At 56.5% G+C, this 22,707-nt stretch overlaps 1 protein-coding gene and 1 long non-coding RNA gene across 14 annotated transcripts in view; one reads left to right on the top strand and one right to left on the bottom strand.

The window, feature by feature from the left end:
• Window positions 1–5,876, top strand: part of CACNA1E (calcium voltage-gated channel subunit alpha1 E) — a 173,762-nt gene extending 167,886 nt beyond the window's left edge. For all 13 annotated transcript variants that reach the window (XM_068951817.1, XM_068951818.1, XM_068951822.1 and 10 more), the window contains one exon: window positions 219–5,876. In XM_068951817.1, coding sequence (XP_068807918.1) covers window positions 219–758 — 540 coding nt within the window. In that variant the 3' untranslated portion in view covers window positions 759–5,876. The remainder of the gene's footprint in view (window positions 1–218) is intronic.
• LOC138067964 (uncharacterized) lies at window positions 2,758–21,508 on the bottom strand. Its single transcript, XR_011142414.1, has 2 exons — window positions 21,124–21,508; window positions 2,758–7,001 (listed from the first exon to the last, which is right to left on the bottom strand). It is a non-coding gene; the product is annotated as an uncharacterized lncRNA (long non-coding RNA).
• Window positions 21,509–22,707: the final 1,199 nt, after the last annotated feature.

Below are 22,707 nucleotides of genomic sequence, written 5' to 3' on the forward strand. Positions count from 1 at the left end.
GCAGCCTCAGGCTGGTCCCACCACCGTGGGGACTGCTCTGAGCCAAGGTCAAGGCATCACAGCTACAGAAACCTGGGCATGGAAGTGCTTGAGCATGGTTCAAGCCCACGAAGACGATCCGTCCTTAGAAAGCTGCCTGTAGAGTGACCAGCAGCTAAAGAGCAGTTGGCAACTCTTCCTACATTGAGTTTGCGGCCTCTGTCTCGGTGCCGTTGCAGGGAACGGGCTCCTTGAGCGAAAGCTCCATCCCCTCCATCTCGGACACCAGCACCCCCCGGAGAGGCCGCCGCCAGCTCCCGCCGGTGCCCCCCAAGCCACGTCCCCTCCTCTCCTACGCCTCCATGCTGCGGCACGCTGGAGACGCCTCGCCGCCCCCCGAGGAGAGCGAGGGGGGGTCCCCGCTGCTCTCCAAGGCCCTGGAGCCCACCGCCGCCTGCCTGACCGAGTCTTCCAGCTCCCCGCAGGGGAAGCAGAGCCGGCAATCCACCCCGCAGCGCTACATCTCGGAGCCCTACCTGGCCCTGCACGACGACTCGCACGCCTCGGACTGCGGGGAGGAGGAGACGCTCACCTTCGAAGCGGCCGTCGCCACCAGCCTCGGCCGCTCCAACACCATCGGCTCGGCGCCGCCACTGCGGCACAGCTGGCAGATGCCCAACGGGCACTACCGGCGGAGGAGGCGAGGGGCAGGGCAGGGCGTGATGTGCGGGGCCAGCATCGACGTGCTCAGTGACACCGAGGAAGACGATAAGTGCTAGAAGCTGCCCTCTCCTTAGCCCCCTCCGCCCTGCCCTCTCCAATGCATGCTCTTCGCCACGCCTGGGAATGAAACAGAACCAAAATCAAATGCAGGGGAAATGGAAAAAAAAAAAAAAAGAAAAAAACCCCCCAACAACCGGAACGGAAAAAAAAAAAGTCTTTGTGCAAAAAAAAAAAATTAAAATCTGTCGACTTTCATTTATTACTATCACTTTTTTTTTTCTGCACAGAGAAGCATTTGATTGAAGGCGGAGCGGCCAGCTGCCCAGCCGGGTGCACGCGCTGGCAGGGCAGGCGACAGCCCCACGGCCACGGCCCCTCTCCCCGCTCGCTGCCCCTCGGGGCGCCCCGCGCAGGCTGACGCAGGACCCCCAGGAACAGTTGTAACGATGGCTTTGCGCTCCTCGAGAGTCTCTGCGAGGGGGTATCCAGGGCCTCCTTTGCTCTGTCGCTCGGGTTCGTGTTGCCTGTGGCTTTGAGTTTCCTTCCCGGAGGGTCTCACGCCGGACGGGAAGAAGGGCGAGCTTTTAAGGTGGGCTGCAGACGGGTCGGGGGTCTGGTGGGCAGGTAGGAGCAGCCGTGCCTGCCGGGAGGGGAAAAAACAAAGCCGACTGGTTTGTACTGGGGGTGTGGGATGCAGGTAGGAGAGCTGGGAACAGGGAGGGGGGGGCTCAGCGCTGCTGAATGTATCCCATCTCACACCGACATATATTTATTTATATACCGGGAACTCTAGGTGTGCGTGTGTGTGTATATACAGTATGTGTGTGTATATATATTTATATGCTGTATATATAAAGATATACACATACATGGGATTGTTTTAGTCATCTGACACATGAAGCTGCCCAGAGCTGCCTTTGCCCTGGGAAGCCCCCAGCCAGCCGTTACCCCGGCCTGGGGGAGTTTTTACTACCTGTCACCCTCTCGGTGGGGGCAGGACCAGCTCTCGCGCTCTGGGGGATTGCTGGAAAGCAGTCGCTGTGAAACAGAAGTAGAAATTTCCCCTTACCCTCTTGCCCCCGTCTCGGCTATGTGCAGCCGCGGTAACTGCGTTGGCTGGGTCAGAGCGGGCTGCAGCAAGGTGCGACAGTGTCACCGCGTTGCCTTCAGGCCCGGCTTCTGCTGGCCGTGCCGTGCCGCTGGGCAGCGAGCGGGGAGCCTAAGGGACGAGGGCAGGGCTGTTTCCCGGTCCCTCGTGGGTACGGCTCACTTTGCGCGAGCCTCTCTCTCTCTCTCTCCCTGCTGTGCCGCGATGGCAAAGCTGCAGCCGGCGCAGGTGCTGTCCCAGCCCAGCTGCGGCAGCCGCCCTGCCTCAGTTTCCCCTGCAGCCTTTGCTGCTGCCCTCTCCCCGGGGCGGGCAGGGGGCTGAGGGGTTTGCTGCCGTCTGCCAACCCTTTGGCCCTGGCGCGGGGCAAGCGGAGGGGAGCGCAGCCCGCGGGCAGGGAGCGGGCGCTCGGGCGGCTACGGGCGCCCTTGCAGCCAGGAGAGGGGCTGTCCTGCTGCGCCTGGACGCGCCGGCTGGCTCGCCTCGAGCCTCCAAGGCGGTTGGGGTTGGTGTGGACGGTGTGTGCCCCGTGCCGTGGCTACGCCCCTTCCACGCGGGCCAAGGAGCACCCGGCCCCCGGCTGGCTCTGTGCCCCCCAGGCACACCGGCACGAGGAGCACGGTGTCCCCCCGGGGTTGGGGCAGGATGGGCTGCGGGGTGCCCCGGGGCCGGGGCTCGGGCTGCCGGCTCGGGGCAGAGGTGGCTGTGCCTGCTTGCAGAGCGCAGGGCTGTAAGAGCCGAGCCGCCGTTCCTGAGGTCGAGCTGGCTGGTAGTGCTACATAACGTGCAAACGTTGGAAGGGCCGACTTCCAGCTCCTGTCATTAATTAATCTGGTAATTACATGCTGCCAGCTCTAATTCTCCCCTCTGCACACGCACTCGGCTGTGGCTGCGGTACTTTGGCTGCCAGGACGGGGAGATGTGAGCGGACTTGTGGCTGTTGGGCTCTCGCCGTAGAGATCAGCGGTGTTTCTGCCGGGCATGCAGTGAGTTTTGGGTGTTGTGAGCCCGAGTGTGGTCCTGTGGAGCTGGGGAGCGTGGTGCTCTTTGGTGCCGCGGGGAAGGACTCGCTCTGGGGGCTGGAGGTCAAGACAGCGGCGGGTTGGGTCGGGGTAGCTGGACGGTGCGTGTCCAGGTGCAGAGAAGGGAGATGGCCTTCAGCCTGCTTGCACCCTGCACAGGGGGCCAATGCAGCCCTTGTCCCTGCCCTTCTCGCCCCGGCTGCTTTGCTCTGCTGAGGGTTGTCGTGGTCCCTTTCCTCCTGGCTGTCTCCAAGCCCTCTGGCCAGCCGAACAGGAGCTCTGGCCAAGCAATGCTTTAGCGTATCCCACCCCCCAGATAACCAACTTCTCCCAACTAAAAGATGCGAAGGGCACGATCTGCCCTGATCCTGCCGGTGCAGCTCAGCTGCTGCCCCCCCCCCCCCGTTGCTTGCTGAGCTCCTCAAAAGCAGCTCTGCTTTGCAGGAAACGAATCCTACCATTTCTAAAAGCTGCCCAGTTCCTGGGTTTAGTCAGGAACCGAATGTCCCTTTTCTAACGGCCAAATTATTCTCTCCTCATCCAAAAAACAAGTTTCTTCTATGGGCCAAAACCTCTTGCTGTCTTGAAACGTCCCTCCCGGCTGGTGGTGGTGCCTCTGCTCTCCTGCTGGCTGACAGACCCACATCCCTGCAACCCCCCGCACTAGCTCTTCACTTTCTCTCTCGACAGAGGCTTTTATCTGCCAAAAGATACAGAAGTCCCCAGGGCACCCTCTCCACGCTGCCCTTACGCAGCCTCTGTGCTCCCCGTCCCGTGTTTCAGGGCAAGCCGTGCCCTGTGCAGCTGCAGGGAAGGTCCCTGGTGCTGGCTGGTGGCCTGGACGGTGCCTCCTGCCTTCCAGCTGTCAGGACGCCGTTTGCGCTTTCGAGCCCAGGCTGCTGGGAGCCGGGCTCGTGCGGGTGCTCGGCGCGAGTTTGGTGCAGACAGGCTCGATGGATGGTGTGGGACCATGTGGAGGCCCTGGGATGGGATTTGGGGTGTGTGGGGGGGGGGGGAGCGTTGCAGGCTGGGGGAGGCGGAGATGCCGTAGGTGCTAAAAATAAGGAGGCTGCGTCGTCTACTTCTAAATGCAGAGAGGTGTCTGACAATAAGCTGTGCTCTGAGTAACAACCTGAGGGTAGGTGAGGAGGCGGCTTTTTGTGTCTGTGCTTGCTGGGTGGGAGGGAGGCCCTCAAAGACGGGCAGAAGGCGGCAGGGAGGGGAGGGAGGGGGTCGTGTGGATTTAAAGCTTTGGGCTTTTGCTCTCCTGCGACCCGGAACAGGGCCAGCGAGTAGCGTGCAGCGATGCTTTGCGGTATTTCTTAGCAAATCTCGTCAAAGAAAGCTGGCTTCTTTCGGCACTGGCGTGACAGTCCGCCCGTATGGGGGCTCAGAAGGGATTTGGGGTTACGTAGTGGGTTTCCAGGCTTTTAGTGGGACTGGTTGGGAGCAGCGGTGGTGCAGAGTTGGCATCCGGTGCGTCGGGCTGTACTGGGAGGGACCGGCTCCCAGCAGCGGGCTGTGACGTGCTGGCTGAGATGGGGGGTGAAGGTCCCATCACTGGAGCAGATTCGGAGCCTGACCGCGTTTTTGGGGTCGGTGCGGGGTACGAGGGAGCTAGCGAAGCATTTGCACCCGCGCCGTTGCTGGGAGGTCTCTGTGCGGCCGCAGCCCCCCCCCCCCCCCTTCCTGCCAGGTGACTGGGCTCAAGCGCCGGTCGGGCAAGGGGCCAGGCGCTGCCCGGGGCCGCGAGCCGGCGGAAAGGTGGCCGGCCGCCCTCCCGAGCTGCTCCCCAGCCGGCTGCTCGCCGCCTCGCGCCGTCCTCGCTCGCCTCGCGCCGAAAACCGGCCGAGGGCCGCGAGGCAAACGCGGTAGCGTGGAGCCTGAGCTGCACCTCGGCTGCTCTCCCTGTAGCATCTGTGTTTTACTGACGTACGGAAACCGCGTGTAGGAAGGGAGAACCACCTCGGGGCGGGGAGCCCCTTTTTTGCCTGGCGAGCCCCTGAAAACGGCCTGACCCTGTCAACCTTGCAGGACCCGGCGGTCCTGCTCCCGCGCCTGGAGGCGGGAGGGCAGGCCAGGGACCTGCGGGGACAGGGCGGCACCTCCAAAGCAAGCCTGTAAAGCCAAAAACAACCCCCAGGAGGACTAAGGAGAAGAGGGGAGAAAACGCAGCTCCGAGGCGCTGTTGCAGCCTGCATCTCTCTTTTTTAAGTCGCTCGACTCGTTTTGCTGCTGTGCAATATCTCTTCCGTGGCCTAAGAGGCTTTTTGGCCCTAGAGACCTTTCCTGCCCCTCAGAGACACCAAGGGGATGGATCCTGCTGCTAAGACCTCCGCCTGCGGTCGGGCCGCTGCCAACGGAGAAGGCACGTCCACCCCGGGGGGACTTCAGCTCCCAGGCACCCTGGGGGGCCCTGGGGGGCTGATTTTCCGCCTGCTCCGGCGTGCTGGGTGACAACGCGTATCCCTGCCGGGTGATGGCTCTGCGGGACGCGGGGATTTCGCGGAGGTGGTTGGCTGCGGTCGGCCGCCGCGGGAGGAGGAAACGGGGTTGCGTTTCAGCCGCTGCTTATGGGCCTGGCGCTCTGGGACAAACCGCTGGCCAGGCACAAATTTCACCGGTCCCGTGCAACTGGTTCCCAGTTTGGTGCTGGCGACCGGCACTCAAGCTGGCGGCCAGGCAAGCGGGAGGGTGGGAGCCGAAGAGCCGCCGCTCTCCTGCCGTTTGCCCTGGGCCGGAGCCCTGGAAAGGCAGGCCGGCTGCTGGGGCTGAGCCCCCCACCTCGATGAGGAGGCTCCTGGCTCCGGCGACGGGCCCCGGGCACCGGGAGCCGAGCAGGGAGGAGATGCTCTGCTTTCGGCTCGCTCCGGTGGAGCGTCGGACGCGGGCTCCGCGCCGCCCGCCGGCTGCTGGACGTGCTTGTAACCTGACGTGCTCGTCGGGACCCGAGCTGGGGGGGGACAAAACTGACTGACGGCCATGTACAACTTCAATGGTTTTTTGTCAAAAGGAAAGAAAAATAAAACCTTGTTGTACAGAAGCGCCGTGGGCGCCGTCTTGTTGGCTCTCCCCGCGCCGCGGTCCCCGGGAACGTGGCCCGGAGGTACCAGTGCCTCCGAGGGGAAGGGGACCCCCCCCCTTCTTCCCAGGGTGGGTGCGATGCCTGCGGCAGAGGGGGCTTTGGGGGCGGCCGGGCAGGGGTTCGCAGGGGCTCGCTTTGCTTGGCAGAGGGGTTTTGCCCACGCCGTGCGCGTTGCAGGGCATGGGGAGGGCAGCCGGGCGCTGGAGCAGGAGCCCGGGGAGCTGCGGATAGCGGCACTCAGCAAGCGAGGGAAGCCGAGAGCGTGGCGATGGCGTCGCGTTGCTGGAGAAACGCAAGCGACCGCCGGTGTGCAAGCGCAAGGTGCCGAAGACGTGCTGGGGTCCGGGTGGTCTGGGGGATTTGAACAGCCGGGAGCTGGGCCTGGCCGCCCCTCCGCTCCTGCACCCACAAGAGGTGGATGCCAAGAGTCGGAGCGTGCAGGTAAGTCGGCGAGCCAAGATGCTGCACTCAGGTCTTTTCCCTTTTGCAGAGCTGTTTGAAAAGCAGAAAGTTTTCAGGCAGTCAGGGGCTGCAGCCTGCTGGCTGAGCGTGGGGGAGAAATGTACTTTTTTGGCTTTTCAGAGGGACTCCTTTTTTTTTTAACCAGTGGCGGGAGGGGAGGCGGCTGTGCCAAAAAAAACACTTTGGGAAAGGATCAAGGAAATTGCTGTGCTCATCTGAACCGCTTCGGGCTGAGCGGAGGCTGGGAGGGGAGAGAAGGAAAGCCGAAGGGGGATACGCTAGATGCTTGCCAAGGCGCGAAGGGCGTAGGAAGAGGGTTAGGAAAAGGGCAGGGGTTGCTCAGCCTCGTTGGTAGCAGCAGGCGCCGAGGAGCTGGCTGAGCTTTGGAGGCTGCTGGGTCCCAGCATGGGCGCAGTGAGAGCTGGGCTGGAAGGAAAGCCAGGCTCTTTCGGGTTGGGCAGCACCTAACAGGGCGCCGATCGGCCTCTACCGCCTTCCCCCAAGTCCTCCAGCGTGGCCGGGCCCGTGGGGAAGATATTCCCCATCCACACTTCACCCTCGCAAGGGAAATCGGTGCTGCCAAACGGGGAGCCTCTGCTGTTTGAGAGCCTGCCAGGCGCTGAGGCTGGAGAGAAAAAGGAAAAAAAAAAAAAAAACCCTTGACAAATGGAACAGAAAGGTTAAAATTATCTGTACATCATCTGAATAACAATGGCAGTGCGGCGCGTACCTGCTTATAATAGCTCCGGGAGACAGGGTATAAATCGGGAACAAAAGTACCCCAGAAACAGCTCCTGCTAGAAAACCGCTCGCAGAGGGAAGGGCTGGGGCCTCTTCCCCATTTAGAGAGGGCCGAATAGCTGCGGCGAGGCTCCCCCCCCCCGAAGCGCCGAAGTAGGGCCCTAGGCGACGTTCCTCTCCCCTTTGCCTGACACCCTCCCCTCTCGCTCGGCGGTGGGGTGCGAGAAGACCTTTCCGCGGGGTTTTCCGAGGGTGCGTGGTGCCCCTAAGGGAGGGTGGCAGGAGGTAGGTGGCCCAGCTGCTCCCGGAGGTGCCCCAGCGCGCGGCCGGCACCACCTGGGGAGGAAAGCCTCGGGGATGCAGCTGCCAAAATGTGTTTTTTGGTCCCCCCCTCCACCCCTTGCAGTGATCCGTGTGGTTTTCTTTCTTTTTTTTCCCGGATGGCATTAAAGGTGGCTACAGCTGCGGTACTAAGGGTCTGGCTGGGATACCCCGCAGCACGTGGAGAGGAGCCCACGCAGCAGCTGAGCCGGACAGGGGCTGTGAGTGCTCCAGGGCCTCTCGGGACGGGGACCGGGGACCGGCTGGGGCTGCCTCAGGATGGGAGCAGTCCTTTCCCTTCCCGTTTCCCCCAGCTTGTCTCCTGTGAAGCTGGCCAAACGAAGGCCTAGGGGAGGTAGGTGCCCCTGGAACTTCGTAGAGAGCTGGCTCTTCTCCCGTGGCCTTCCCAAATAACTTTTAAGGCAGGATGCTGATGCCCGCCAGTTGCGTGACCCCCCCCAGCGACAGAGGCACCAGCCAGACTTGGAAGCTGGGGAGGGAGACGGGGACGTGATGGAGATGTGGGGCTCTGTTTCTGGGGTGTCCAAACACCTCGTTTGTCGAACACCTGGAGATCCCTTGGGGGAGAAGGAGCTCGATATTGACTCAGTGATCTCATGCCTTCAAGCTGAGAAAAGGCATTGCCCTCTGAAGCCTCCAGGAAAACAAGGGCAAGCTGGATGTGAGGACACTGGAGTTAAAACCAAGCACCCAAGGAGGGGAGAGGGGCAAGAGAGGGGGACTGGGATGGAAACTTTAAAGAACAAAACCTTTTGTCCTCTTTTTTCCTGTCCCAGCAAGGTGTGCAAATCCAGACGTACAGGCGCGAGCAAGCAGGGGGTTGTTCTCCATGGGGACACAGCTGAGCAGTGCACACCTTGCAGAGGGGGCTTAAATCGGGGAGGGGTCGAGCAGAGCAGTGCAGCCAGCCCTGCCGCGGGGGGAGGCACAGGGCTCTGCAGCTGCAAGGCTGCAGAGGCTCTTTGCCACGTGCCGTCAGGAGAGACGTGGCTGTGAGCATCCCAGGCGGCCTGGGCCGTATCTCTGGCTCATTGGCAAGGCTTTGTGGTGGTTCCCAAGCAGAGGAGAGGTTTTTTTTTTTTTTCAAGTGGCTGGGAGGGGAGAAGCCGTGGGTGGTTCTCGCTCCCCCTTCCCTTTTATTTCCCCGATCGTATGTACAAACGCGGTCTCCCAGTGCCAAGGATGTGCGTGGGCTTTTAAGTGGGGCTGCTGCTTATTCACAGTGGGAGCCGTGCGGCGCTGCTGGCTCTCGCGGGCTGGCGGCGCTGCCGGTTCCCCGGCCGGGCTGCGGGGGCGAGCGTCCCTCCCACGGGCGAGCACGTGCACAATCACTGCTCCTCTCTGGGGCCGAGAGGGCCGAGGTCACTCCTCCAGGGCTGGGTGATGCGCTTGCAAGGGTTGGCCTCCTCGAAGGACTCGAACAGCCTGACCTGGCTCAGCACCTTTATTTTTCGTTCTTTTCTTTTGTTTGCTGCTCTTGCCAGCTGCTTTCCTGGCACCACCTGCTCTGCGATGCAGCTCCGCGCGGCTGCCTTCCACACCAGAGCCAGCTGCATTTTCATCGCGTGAGCTGGTGAAATAACCATGGGTTGCCTGGAAATTGGCCTCTCTCAGCACATTGAAGTTCAGGTCGGGTAATACTGTCTTCCAGGAGCTTTTCTGGAGCTGATAGTGTCACCTTTGGGTTTATAGTCCCCAGAGGAGGCAAGGAGAAAAACGAAGGGCAGAGCTGGTGTCATCCTTGCCTCTCCCGTGGGCTTGCCTTGTCTTGACACCCGCCTCCCTGTCTCCCGGTTAAATATCACAGAGCAGGGAAGAGCCCACTGTGCATTTGCCTTTGCTATTTCTGTGCAGATAAGCCAAAAACCAACACAAATTTGCCTTGTAAATTCATGCAAAAAGCATTAATTGCTTGCCTTCTCCAGCTAGCATCTTCCTCCCAAGGTGTGCAGCGGAGAGGAGCCTCTATCCTTCCCCCAGCTTACCAACCAGCGCAGAGCTGGCCAACCAGGGCTTTCAAGCCCTCTGGATGCCAGGCCCCTTCTCATAAGAGGCCGCGTTGGTGTAGGGATGGCTGGGTCAGTAGGTGGGAACACTGCAGGGGTGATTTGTGGCTGTGGGCTCTAAGGAGAGGGGAAGGAAAGGGAGAAGGGTTAAGGACGCCCTATTATTTGCCTAAGCAAGACTATCTGTGAAAGTGCTCCCTCCCAAGCTCCCTCCCCTGGGACCCAGTCAGTCAATTTATGAAGCAATCTGCCATAGATGATGTGATTTACGGATCGATTTTCACAGATCTGCTTCATGAACATTGTGAAGGCTGTGTTCCTCTTTCCAGAAGGGGAGGAGCAGAGGGAAGTAAAAAGCCCAAGAGTGCTGTCCTCTGGTGCAGTTTAATTCTACGCTAAACTCTGCAAATAATACAAGAAGACTTTTAGCCCTATCCTGCAATTTTTTCCTGGGGGGGTGATTGCACACTGACAAGTACCAGCCTTTGGGCTAGATGACAGCACCAGGTTTCCAGCCCCAAATTGCTGGCCAAAGCCTATAGTGTGTGTGAGCTCACCTCACCAGCCTGAGTCACCTCTACTGATAGGGTTCGTTCTGGGGAGAAACAGGCACTTTTAGGAAGTGAGGGGTTGGCCTGTGCTGCAAACAGCTGCATTAGGAAACAACTGACAAACCAGCTCCTAGTATTTTAGGACAAACCAGCTGCTGTTCACTCTCTGTTGACTCTGAAGAGACCTGAGATGATTAGCTTGCATGTGGTTCACTTGGCCTCTGAAATGTTGACATGGGCTTGCAGATGGCCTTATCATTTCATTCCTAATTTATTTTAGGGCCAAAATAAGAAGAAAGAAAAAAAAAGTACAGTCAAGTCTTTTTAGGGTTTTTCTCACCAGATTAAGACTGGTCAAAGTGTGGGCTTCATTTACACAAGCATAATTTTCTGAAGACCTGTCCCAGCTCAGGTTCCTATCCCTTCAGCATGTGATATTATGATGCGTCAGCAAGTCTCACCTCCTTTAGCAGCTAGAAGCATATTAAGAAATCAGTGTGAGCTATGTAAAGGAGCTGTGAATTAGCAAATCCCCCTCTGCCCCTTGGCAAAGCCTTGTCTTACACCTCGCAGCAGGAATAGTTACAGCTGCTTTTTGTGGTGGAAGTGAGAGCAGATGGGTGCAGGCAGGATGCATTTCTGCATGATGCTGGCTGGGATCTTAAGATTTTCCACTAAAAAGCTAGCTGGTCTCCTGTGCATCTAAGCACAAAGAGCTCCGGGAATACTGAAGGACCAGGTAGGGAGGGAGCAGTTACTCAGATAAGTGTGAGACAGAGGGGTACAATGGGACAGACTAGGACTAGACAAGCTGTGAATCACTCCATCCTCTCAAGGAAAAACCTGAGGTTGCGGCCAATCTGCTATTGACAGCCTTGGCTCTCCACACTGCTCATGGGGTCAGGGCGTTGCGGTGGCTTGGTGTGAGCCCCCATGTCCCCAACATGTTCAATGTCTCTGATGTCGTGCATGTCCCAGCTGGTGGAGATACCAACCCTTGGAAGGACAAACGCCGTCAGCGGCGCTGTGCGTGAGTAAACCATGGGGATGAGCTGCCCCCAGGACAGTACAGTCACTTACAGATGGTAGCTGGGCACTGAAAGAGAGAAATGTGGGGGGAGACCTTGTGGTACCCGAAACCAGAGGAGGCAGTGGCCAGCAGAAGGTAGCGGTGGAGAGCCTAGGGGCAGAGACCCATGCGTGCCCTGCAGAAAGCTGAGGGGAAAAACAAGTCGGAGTCACGAAAAGGCTCTTGAAGGAAAGTAGGGGGAGAGAGGCTGCTCTTTCTCCATGGGGTTCCTCTTTGCAAGGCTGCTCTCCCCCAGGTCCCTGCCAGGAGATGGTCCTTTGAAAACAGCCTGCTCCAAAGGGATGGAGGGAAGATATTTTTGGCAAAATGTGCCCACTCTGCAGCCCTGGAGACCAAACCCCTCTATTTTTTGACTCTGCCAGGAGAGTGGCTGTGCAGGTGGGGAGGCAAAGCTGGCTCCCACCTGGGCAAAGCTGTCCCCTTGCTGGTCTCTGTGTTGCTGGGGCAGCTGTCCCAAGGGCAGGGGCAGGCTGGCTGCAAGGCTATGACTCTTTAGCAGGATAGGCAAAGGCAAGACGTTATCTAGTGACCAGAAGGTAAAGCTCAGTGAACTCAGATAAAAAGCCAGGTGTGTACTTCCAGCAGTGGGCAGGATAAAGAATGGGGGAGAGGATGGCGATGACAGCACTTCAAGGTGGTAGAGGTTTAGAGGCTTACTGCTGGTTTTCCACCGGGTTTCCTCAGTCAGACCTGGTGGACATGAGAAGAGCTTTGGTGTAAAGAAACGTGGCAGTAGGGAAGAGGTGTGGGGTGTTTCTTTTGTGCCCTGTGGACTTTATTTCTCCTGTAGCTATGTGGGTTGATCCCAGTAGGAACTGGTGTGAAAGTGAGGCTTAAAAAATGCTCATGTTCTGAAATAGAGGATTTCTAGGAGCGATCAGCATGCTGGGACTCAGCTCTTTTGAAAGTTCAATTCTGTGTTTACTAGCCACTTATGAAACACTGACCCATGGTTCATTTGAAAACCTGTCCCTTCTAGGAGCACAGAGAAAATTTTCATCTTCTGACAAAGCTTCTTCATCTGCTTCCTCACTGTACAAATCTGCAGGGACCCACACTGTTAGGCACCTGGTCCGAAGCTCATCTCCCAACCCAGCTAGGGTCGGATCGTGGAGGAACTGCACAAGCACCATCAGGACGCCAGAGCACATCCTGCCTGGCCCTGGCGTGTCCAAAGGAAGAAGAACTGATTGATGGCACAATCCAGACTGGGATTGCCAAGAAAACCGTCCAGTTCCATCCACTCCTCTATACTTCACTACTGGACAATATTTCTATGATCGGCACTGGCAAATGCTGGCAGAGTCCGGAGCGCCTGCTAGAAATGCATCATCCATCATGCCTTATCCTTCTTACCAAAAAGCACTGGATGCTGATCCTGCAACTGTTGTCTGTGAAAAGATGCCTGTTTCCACTCCCCTGCTTGTCCCCCAAAGGGATGAGCTAGCTCAAGCTGCAGAGACCAACTCGCAAAACCATGCTCAGAGGGCTCCTTCCCCAGTGCAAACACCAGCTGATCCCTTTCATTGACCAGTTCACAACTTGCTGATGATTTGACAGCTGTCTTGACCAGACAGACTGTGGCAAGTCTGCCTGCAGGAGCCAGGAGCACCTGACTGTGGTCCTCAGCTGGATCTAAATAGCCTAAAATGTGACACAGCTGTTGTGACACACATTGGATCAGCGCATAGATGACAATCTCTCCCCAAGCCTGGGTGCAGGGTGTCCTCTTCCTCACGCTCACGACAGGGGCTGGTGAGGGAGGCCTGGCCAGGGGGAGTTGGATGGAGCCGCAGGAACTCCTCTGCCCTGCGCTCACCTGGCAGACACCCATTGGGTGCCAGGAGAGAGTAGTGAGCCATGTCCCAGATGGTTTCTGGGCTCAGCCTGCTCAGGGCTTGTAGGAGCCTGTGCATGGCTGCCCCAAGCTGAGAGCATCCGCGTGGGCAGAGGAAGGCATGCGCCTTGTGGGCCACGTCTTCCATGGTGTTTTCAGAAAACTTGAGGATGACAACACCAGACTGGCAAGGACCACCTTGTTCTTCCACAGGTGTGACATTTCAGCAGTGCTAGCGGGGAGAAAGACCTACGCGTGACGGTGAAATAGGCAGATGGGACTATCAGTCACATGTGCTGCCATTCTTGTTTTATCCATCTTTTTCCCTACATTGACTCTCCTCAAATGGCTTTTCAGTCTGCGCTAGCAGCACCGATTTGATGCTTTGACACAAGTGGTTTCTCGCGCTGACTGATACTCAGGTTCTGGGGAGTGACTGGGTTTAAACATACCCATACGGGATGTTACTGAGTGAGATCAGCCTTCCTCCGAAAGGGCAGCTGCCCTCACACCCCGGGAGCGTCGGCAAAGAAGAGCCTCCCCCAGTCCCTGCAGAGGCTGGTGGGTTGTGGAGCGGAGGGGTGAGCCCTTGCCTGCCTCCGACTGTCTGTCACATGCAGCCCATCGTTTGCATGACAAGAGGAATCCGACCTGTCTGGTTCCCTTTGCTAATTTCCCTTTTGTCTGCATTGCTCTGTTTACTACAATATTTAGCAATCCCATCCCTAGGGAGAGCTTTAGAGAGATGCTCTGATAACAGTAGCTAATGGCTGGGAAGTCATCTCAGCCACAATAGGCATCTTTTGCCAGACCCCCTTCTTGTCTCCCTCCTGTGGTCTCCCTGAGTGACTGCAAAACAGCCTGCCTGAGGAAAGAAGCAGTGATGGACAAGGTCTGCCTGCATCAGACCTGTGCAGCCCCTGTCCCAGCCCAGGGGTGCAAATCGGAGCTCACGAAACGCGGTGTGTGGCGGCGTTACAGCCCTGCTCCCTGCCCCGGTGCGCTGATTCACCGTCTCCTGCACTCTGCTGCGTGAGCTCAGCCCCTGGCTGCCGGCAAAGCACTGCACCAAGCCGCACGGCGCCGCCGGAGTCGGCCTCGCTGTCTGTGCTGCGCTGCAAAACCGAGTGTGACGGCCAGGGAGCTGCTGTTTGCAGCCTGCACACAGCTTGCCCCAGAGCAAGCCTCCTTTAGTTTCTGCTTGATTGCCTGGAGGAAGGAGGGCAAAGGTAGGACAAACCTCCAGGAAATAATCAAAGCCAGGTTTGCACACAGGAGGCTGAAGCAACAGGCTGGCACCTGGTTCTGCAGGGGGAATCGCTTCCAGCTGTTATGTGCAGGCCAAGCAATGGTAGGAAGCCTGGGGAGGAAGAAGCCGTCAGTGATGGACAGGCTCTGGTACCCCATGCTCAGCGGTGCCTGGCTCCGGGCACGAGCTTCAGGGCTGGCAAGGCACTGAGCTCTCACCGCTGCTGCTTGAATACAGCCGCAGTACGTTGCCCTCGCATTCCCCAGCCATGCACAGCTATCAATGTCAAGAAATGCAGTCTCTGACTGCTGGCCTGCCTGAGCCAGGTCTTTAGTGTTTCCCATTGCTTATATCCCACAGGAAAATGAAAGGAAAAGCAGAGCTTTTGGGGCTTAGCAAGGAGCACGCTCTCCCCTGCCATTGACTGCACTGAACTGCTGCTCAATGCCCTGAGTGGCTGTTTAAAGACTTCCTAAGCCAACCTGGTTTTCTTTCTAAGATAATTCCTCTCTACCATCTACAAATTGTCTTTTTCCTCAGCTCAGCTTCAGACCTGCAGGACCTTCAGGAGCGATGTGCTCAGGTAGTGGTGGTGCCTGGCCCATGCTTCACCTTGCTGCGAGGAGCTGCCCTGCTCATCAGCTCAGGTCTCCTCTGGCAGCAGGAAGGCAAAGGCCATGCAGCGTTAGAGATGCAGCGAGCACAGCGGGGTGGTCGTGAGGTGATGGATCAAGGCTCCGTCTCCTCCAAATTCCCACCCTCGAGGGCGTGGGAAAAATTTTTCGCTCTGTGGTCCTTCCTCTCTGAGTAACATGAGGACATGAATGCTGTAAGGATCTGGTGGTCTCTCTGAGCAGGGCTGGAAAACCTTGGTCCGGGGTGGTGGCTTTTCCCTCCAGCTGGGTCTTGGCTGCAGGGAGGAAAGGGCTGGTGACACCTCATCTAGGTCCTAGAGGGCAAGTGCTCCTGCCGTGGCTGGCCGAGGGAGCCTGGGGACGGCAATGATGGCAACGTCCCACAGGCTGAGAGAGCTGCTTGTCTTTAAGGCAGTGCCCTTGGCAAGGGAGCCAAAACTGAGTTTTTAGCTATCCAGCCCTGCCTCCCATGTCCTTAGAGGGAGGTTTACTCCAGGGAGTGTGTGTTTTGGAGTAGTACCCGCTCTCAGCTTTAGCAATAAAACGTGCTGTCACTGTTGCACAAATGCAGTCCTGAGAGAGCAACATGGGGCTGTGTCACCCGTCTCCAATCGAGAGCGCTGCAAAGTGCTGGGCTGCCTGCAGAGCCAGGCTCTCTTGGAGCCTGCCCTCTCCATACTGACACAGGACCCAGCACCTTGTCCCCGTCAGCGGGTCCGTGCCAGCCACCGAGGCTGGGGGCCTCCGTGCTGTCCAAGAGCTGCCTCTCGGTGGGAGCTCACATGCTGCCTTTCCTCTCTGTGGAGCTGAAGGGAATCTCTGATCTCCGAATTACTGGGTATTTGCCAATCTTTTCTCTCTTTTTCTGCGTGCTTTTTTCTTCTTTCTTTCTTTCCCTGAGCTCTTTCTTTGCAGTTGAATAAGACAGAGAAGCTTAGGAGCAGAGGATCAAAAGGGTCAGGGGGATCGCTGGCCCAAAGCAGGGCATTAGCAGCCAACTCGGGTTGCCACACGTCAGTTAATGTTGGTGTGGCGTTGTTCTATGTTTGTTTATCACCTCTGCCTGTAAAGCTGTTGCTGCCCTTTGAATCCCTATCTCCACTACGTTGCCATGCTGGTGGCTAGGGGGACCCCCTTTAAAATATTTAGCCAAAGCAAGTAGGACCTGCCAGAGGAGGAAACTTTGCAAACCGAACCTGCTGCCCCTGCTGGGGTAAGCCCTTTCCAGACCCTCCTGTTTGCAGTTGCTGCACACACATGCCTCCCACCGATGCAAACCCACAGCCAGCCGGCTGCGAGGCTCATACTGTCCCCAGGGCGCGCAGCTTTGGAGCAGAGCTGCTGGTGTCTAGCGTGCCCAAAGGCTTGGTACCATCTCCAGGTTCAAACACCCTGTTCCCAGGGCTGCATGGCCTGGGCTCTGCACCCAGCAGGGCAAAGGTGCTGCTGTCACCAGGTGTGTTTTATCAGCCTCCTCTTAAAATAGCTGTGATAGCCTTAAATAGCCTCCTGCCCATGTAGTGCTGCTGTATGTGCTGCAAGCAGGTGAGGGGAGGTAGAAGGCTGCTGTTGGGAGGATGCTTCTGCTGCCATGTCCCTGCAAACAGGTGAGGGCAGAGGAGATGCTTGAACCAGGCTCTTGCCTGATGCATGCTGGGGAGGGCAACGGTGCTTTTTTCCAACAGTGAGAACTGTTTCAGCTGGGAAATCAGAGGTCAGGAGGGCTAGACAGACCTCCCAGGGTGGTGGAAAGTTTCACAGCCTGAGTAGAACAAGTAGCTGATTTTACTAGAACTGCCATAAGGAGACGTGTTGCAGAAGAGGGAACGCTGTATCCTCCGTTCCTGACAAAACGCCTGTCAAAATAGTTTGAATATAAATCAGAGGCTTAGATGTGGGGGGAGGGGGGTGGTTCTCCTAGTGTTTGTGTTTTTCCATAAATTTGAGTTTCTCTCTGTCTCTCCCTCTACAGATCAGAGTAATCTCCAGAAGCCCAAAGCAAAGCCCGGGCTCCTGTGTGCACAGCAGAAATACGAGAATGAGCCCTTTCACCAGTGGAGCTGATGGAGGAGACGGAGCAATGTCATGTTAGCATCCCTGCCATGCAGCCACAGGAGGGTGGGCAGAGAGGATGGCAGTGATTATCCCACAGGACGTCTGGGCTGGGAGGGTCAAGGGTTGCCTGGCCTTGGACGCAGCTCAGAGCCCAGCCCTTGTTCTTCCTCCTGCTTGAATTTGCCGTTCCCTTTCCAACAGTGTTTTGTAGTGCTACAGCTTTAGGAAGGCCACTGGAAAGTGCCCTGTGGCTGTCTGACACTGAGCATGTTGGATTTGAGGAAGGAGAACTCAGGTTTAGGGGAAGAAACTGCCCTCCAGGAGGCTCTGGGGGGCTGCAAGTACCGCTTGCAGCCTGCAAGGTGTTACCCCGAAGTGATTGCCAGCGGCTGTCTGGGGGTGGGGGCAGAAAGAGCTGCTATTTCCAGCCCCAGCCACCTGCCGAAGGGGATTAGCTCTGCTGCTCTCATCTGGTCCCTCTTGTGTGCCAGGAGAGCTGGGTTCCTGCTGTCCTTCCCTGGCAGCTCCATGGAAACCATGGCAGAGATCTGTGGGATGTGGCTGGCTCTGCGTGGCTGAGCAGGAGGCCTCTGTGCGGGCAAAGCTGACCCCTGGCAGCCCCTGCAGCCATCTAACGAGGAGAAGGCCTGGGTGGAGCAAGGATGGAGCAGGAGAAGGTGGAAAGAAGGGTCTACATGGGCTGCTCCCAGGATTGTCCAAAGCAGTGCTGTGATCCACCTATTCTCAGTAACTGGTCCCATTGGTGTGACCCCTTGGCAGGTCCCATTGCGGCACAACCTCCCTCTTCCCTGCCAGTGAGGGTGCTTGGATTGCCCCGAGCTTCACAAACATTTCCCATGGCCGCAGCGAAATAGCGGGCTCTCTATCTTGTTCTTGCCTGAACCTCAGCAAGAGCCTGACAGCAAAATTTGCATTCCTGCTGGATGGGTTGCCTTAGCCTGGCCTAGAAACCAGCCTCAACACCTGGGCCAGGCTCCTGGGGTGGTGCTGTCTCTGAGCCACTGAGGCTGTTAACTAAAATGTTTGCTGGATGCTTTGCCCTTGCACCACCTCTAGAAGTGCTACAGGGCGGAGGCCATGGCAGAGGGGCTGGAGCAGGGAGCTCTCGTCAGTGCATGCGTGTTGGCAGAGATCCTGGGGAAGTGGTCGCTTTGCCCCCTGCCTTTCATGATTTTGAGACCCTGCTGACCTGTCTGACATGCTTTGGCATGGGCTTGTTCCAATACCCCTGCTGCGACAGGGGCCAGCCTCTTTCCCCTTTTTCTCACTATTTGTTCCAGCGGCCCTTCTGGCACCATTGGGGACTGGATTTACTTCTGGATGTGGTCATTTCTCGTTCGCTGGCAGTTTCTACTCTCTGGCCTCACTCTTGGCAGTGGGAGAAGTGGGATGGTCCATGGCAGGGTCAAGGGGACAACTGAGCAGCAAGTGGTAGAAGTGGAGAGGGTGTTACTTCAAGAGGTATCTTAAATTTTATCTTGTGCTTATCGCCATGCTTTGTGCCTTATGCTGCAGTATGTGGGTACTGTGCACAGATGTGAAATGTGGTCCCATTTAGAGCTTGGGAATAGCAAAATATCCCTTCAATTGTAACGTTTTAATTTGTATTTCTAGGGCTCTGGCAGAAACCTGGGTCCTGTGGAGCACCCAGCAGTGAATGCACTAAATGGCCTCACATTGCCCCAGCAGGTCAGCGGTGGAGAAATCTGGGCAGTTGGCAAGCCTGGTAGCTGTCCTGGGGTTAACGCAGCAGTGTTGGGTTCAAGGAGGGGCTCAGGAAGCTGTGGGATACACCAGCATGCTGGAATTTTTGTGGTTGGTTTTAGTCCATTTCTCTAAACCTCAGCTTGGCTTGACTTCTTCAGTGCTGCTTGTTGAAGAGGCCACAATGCAGAGTCAAATGTCACTGTGTGATGGACACAGGGAGGTCAGATGTAGATTGGGGAGGAGAGAGCAGTAGGGCTGGAAGTGACCTGTGCAGCCTCTGTCCTAATAAATACAGAATCCACAGGGGAGAGAGGATGAACTGCTCATGGAGAAATGCAAGGAGGGAGCTATAACCCCTTCACACTCTTTCGTAGCACCTGCAAGGCCCATGCGTAGGGCTCCTGTGGTCGTACTGACAGACGTCTACAAGATGCTGTGACCTTTGCACCCAAAGCTCCCTCACTGCTTCTCTGACAATGTTGACCAAGCTGTTGGCTTGCCGCTGCCATGCATTACAGTAACAGCCTGCGTCTCAGCAGAGATGGGCTCCTGGGGGGGTGGTACCATCTGGGCACACAGGAGGAGACAGTCCTTGCTCCCTGAAACATGTTAGCTCAGGGTGGGAGAGACAAGTGCTGTTTTATGGAGGCTCTTATAGCTGCACCAAAGTTGGAACAAGGAGGCTTTGCTCGAAATGGATATTGAGTCCTGGATGTCCAGGCTCTGTGCATGAGTTACCTAGTGACGTGAGGTCTCGGCAGCGGAGAGGGAAGACTCCACCTTCAGTGGAGGTGACAGATGCCCATGGACAGCCTGCTCGCTCGTTGTACAAGCAGAAGTTTGCTGTGTTGCTTGCCTGTTGCAGATTTAGCTTGCCTGACAGTTAGCATTTGGCATATAACTGGCACCCCACAGACTGGTTGTTTGCATGGGTAGTTGGCGGCTTGTGCCTTGTGTTCACTGGTGCGATGCTCCCTGGGGAGAGGATGGCTGCAGAGATTTTGAGGTCTGAAAATCCTTCCACAGACAATCGAAGCGCTCCCAGAACTCAGCCCACACTGTGTGATTTTTGTTGAATCAAACAAAATGTCACAGGGGTCGACATCTCAGGATGACTGTGTGTGGCACATTCCAGTCTGAATTTGAGAGTGGATCCTGGTCTCTGGCTCACCATGGAGAATCGGGGCTCCAAGGAAGTGTCACAGAGAAACTCCTGGCGCTTGGAGACCAGCCCTCAGAGACAGCAGGGCTCAGTGGGGCAGGGGGATGAGGCTGTGCCCAGAGGCAGGTGGCAGCAATGCTGGGGAGAAGCCAGCACCCCACTTCAGGGACTGGTCCCGTTCAGCAGAACATCACTGACATCTGCCGGCTGCCACGGCCGGCCTTCTGCTTTGCCTCACGTGCCGCCCTGGGGCCTGGGCACGCGCTGGCAGTCCCATACTGCCTCCTCCAGCCTGGCTTCCCACCTGCTCCTCGAGCACTCTCAGGTGGTTTTTGTCTCCCTGCGAGACCTGCTGAGTGCTTGCTCACCAAGCTGTGTTCTGCAGGTTCTCCAGGCACTGAAGATATGAAGAAATTGGTGGCAGAGAGGGCACGCATATGTTGTTAGGGAGACAAAGAGATAGGTCCTCACTAGCAAAGCAGCCAAAAGCAGGGATGGGGGCTGCAGACCTCTGCTCTAAGGCTGTACACTGCACTGGGGCTGCGAGGGACTGACAGCGAAAGCAGATGTCTTTTGTCTCCACCTTGCAGTGGCTTTGCAGCACACGTGCGTGTCAGCTGAAAAAGAGGAGACCTGAGCTGCTGGAGCAGGGCTGCAGCTGGCCACAAGAGCACACCCAGCAGTGGCTTCTCAGAGTGGCACAAGGATCTACTGTCTTCACTGTAGGGTGAGATGCAGCTTGCATCTTTGCAGAAGGGGCTCACCATGCAGCAGCCAAGGCCACGGCTGTCTCAATCAGCCTCTGCTGTAGGATCCCTGATGACTCTTCAGTAGTGTTTCTTCACCATTTCCAGCTGTCCCCATGTGTCTGCTAAGTGCCAGGACCCCATATGGGGCAGGGGGGAATGCTATAACACAGGCCCATGGCTCTTATCCTTCAGGAATGCCAGATACTCTCGGGGGGGACCAAGTGCCCCTGAAGACTGCAGGGATGTGCAGAGTGGCTTGTCCTCACCTCTTCCCTGGTGAAGCTCAGTGTCTATTTGTGTCTATTTGGGCACTGACGGAGCCGAGGAGGATGACTTTCATTCTTTCTAACAGAAGCTGTGCAGAGGCAGTTAATAGTTCCTGCCAGGGGAAAACAGGTCCTGTTTTGCAGGAATACAAAAGCCAGATGATTTCTCAATATGCTTTATGCCCAGCTAAGATAATATCAAATAATCTTCCTTGCATTTTAATTGTCTCGCCCTGTTGGGAAAAGCTAATACACCACTGTTTTCCCTGATCTGTGGATGGTGTGTGGCTAGGAACATGCTTGGCAAAGGGTAGCGCTAGCAGCGGTTTGGCTTACCGTGGGGCTGCTCTGTCTGCTGGGAATGATGATCCAAGAGGCACAGAGGGCTCCAGGGATGGTTCCAGGGTGGCCGGAAGAGGGTTGATGTTGTGGCAGTGAAGGCTGACCCATCACTACGGCTGGAAGTCACAGCTGTCTGCTTGGCTTCTCTTTTTCATGCTCCTTGCAGAGGCTGGAGATGAGCCACAGCTGCCTCCTGCACCCTCCATGCTGAGGCTTTTCTGTGTGGACAAAATGCTCATTTTTGTGTAGTTGCTTTTCTTGGCTTGTAGAGCTGAGTCACTGCTGTTCTTCAAGGAGAAGGTTCGTTAGCCCTCAAACGGTCTCTCCCCCTCTGGAGGCTGCTGTATTTTTCCTGTTGCAAATCTGTGGGTTTCTTTGAACCAAGACATTTATATTTACTATTCATATATCCTTGTTTAGTAAAAATGGCTGCTCCTCTCCAGGGACTTACCATTGCAAAGCAATGTAACACCTTCTTTCGTGGATCAGCCTGGCGTGTGTGTGTGTGTATGAGTATACGCGTGACTCTGCTCATGCTTTTAGGGCTGAGTGGTTGAGTGTGTCCATGACGCTACGCCTTTAGTTCCTCATTAGAGTAGCAGGGACTCTTCAAGGTCTTTGCATCATCCCATGGGCACAGGGGAGCTATCCGTGCTCTGGTCTAAAGATAGGTGTGGAGATGAAAAGCAGTGTAATTTATGACCCCATCTTTGTACAAATGCCCCTCTCCCTTGTCCCAGGCTGGTGTCTCTGCAATCCAGTCTCCCATGGGTGTAGTGTCTTATGAGCCAGCCAGCCCCTCACAGCCCTGCTAGCCTGACACCAGCCTTCCCAAGCCCAGCTCTGCTTTTATAGCCCTAGCAGTGATCTAACAGTTTACTTGTCTCTCCTCAAGATGGCATCTTGTGGTCTAACAGAGTCTCTTGAGCTATTTTGTCTGTCTTGCGTGCTTTATGTACCTTACTGAACATGTGAGACCAGTGTATCTCTCCACCACTTTACCTTATGAGGGGAATAGCCACTTCTTACCATTTTGAGCCAATATCAGTACTGGTGGTGGGAACTAGTGTAGGATCCTGCAAGTCTGCCCCTTTCCAGTTCTTTCCTTGTGACTCCTCTAATGCACAGGATGCAGATAGCTGTGTGTTAGCTCAGAAGGGGTCAGCTGCCCTGCCTGCCCATCTTGCAACCCTTTTCTTAATTTGGAAAGCTGTGGAAATAATCAAGAGTTTGTAACAACTTTTTAGGGAATCTCTGTTTCCTCAGAGAGCTGATTAAGGGCAAATGGGAGAGAACCTAATTGCATCCCTGCTTTTTTCTCCTCCCGAGACATTACGATTTGCCAAGAGAACAAGAAAATCCTGGATTCCATGGGTGAAGGAATCTTGTCTAATCTCTCTCATTAAACAGAAGAGGCATATATTGTGCCGATAACTCAGTTGACTTCAGTAGAGTTGCACCAATGCTGAATTTGGCCTTGTTTGGAGCAAGCATTCAAGAAGACATCCGCGAGCCTTTCATCAGCAGACGCGTCATGAAGGGAGAGCTCAGCAGAGACAACCACCAGCTTTGGCACTG

The sequence above is a fragment of the Struthio camelus genome, chromosome 8 (genome assembly GCF_040807025.1).
Source record: "Struthio camelus isolate bStrCam1 chromosome 8, bStrCam1.hap1, whole genome shotgun sequence".
Taxonomy (NCBI): Eukaryota; Metazoa; Chordata; class Aves; order Struthioniformes; family Struthionidae; genus Struthio; species Struthio camelus.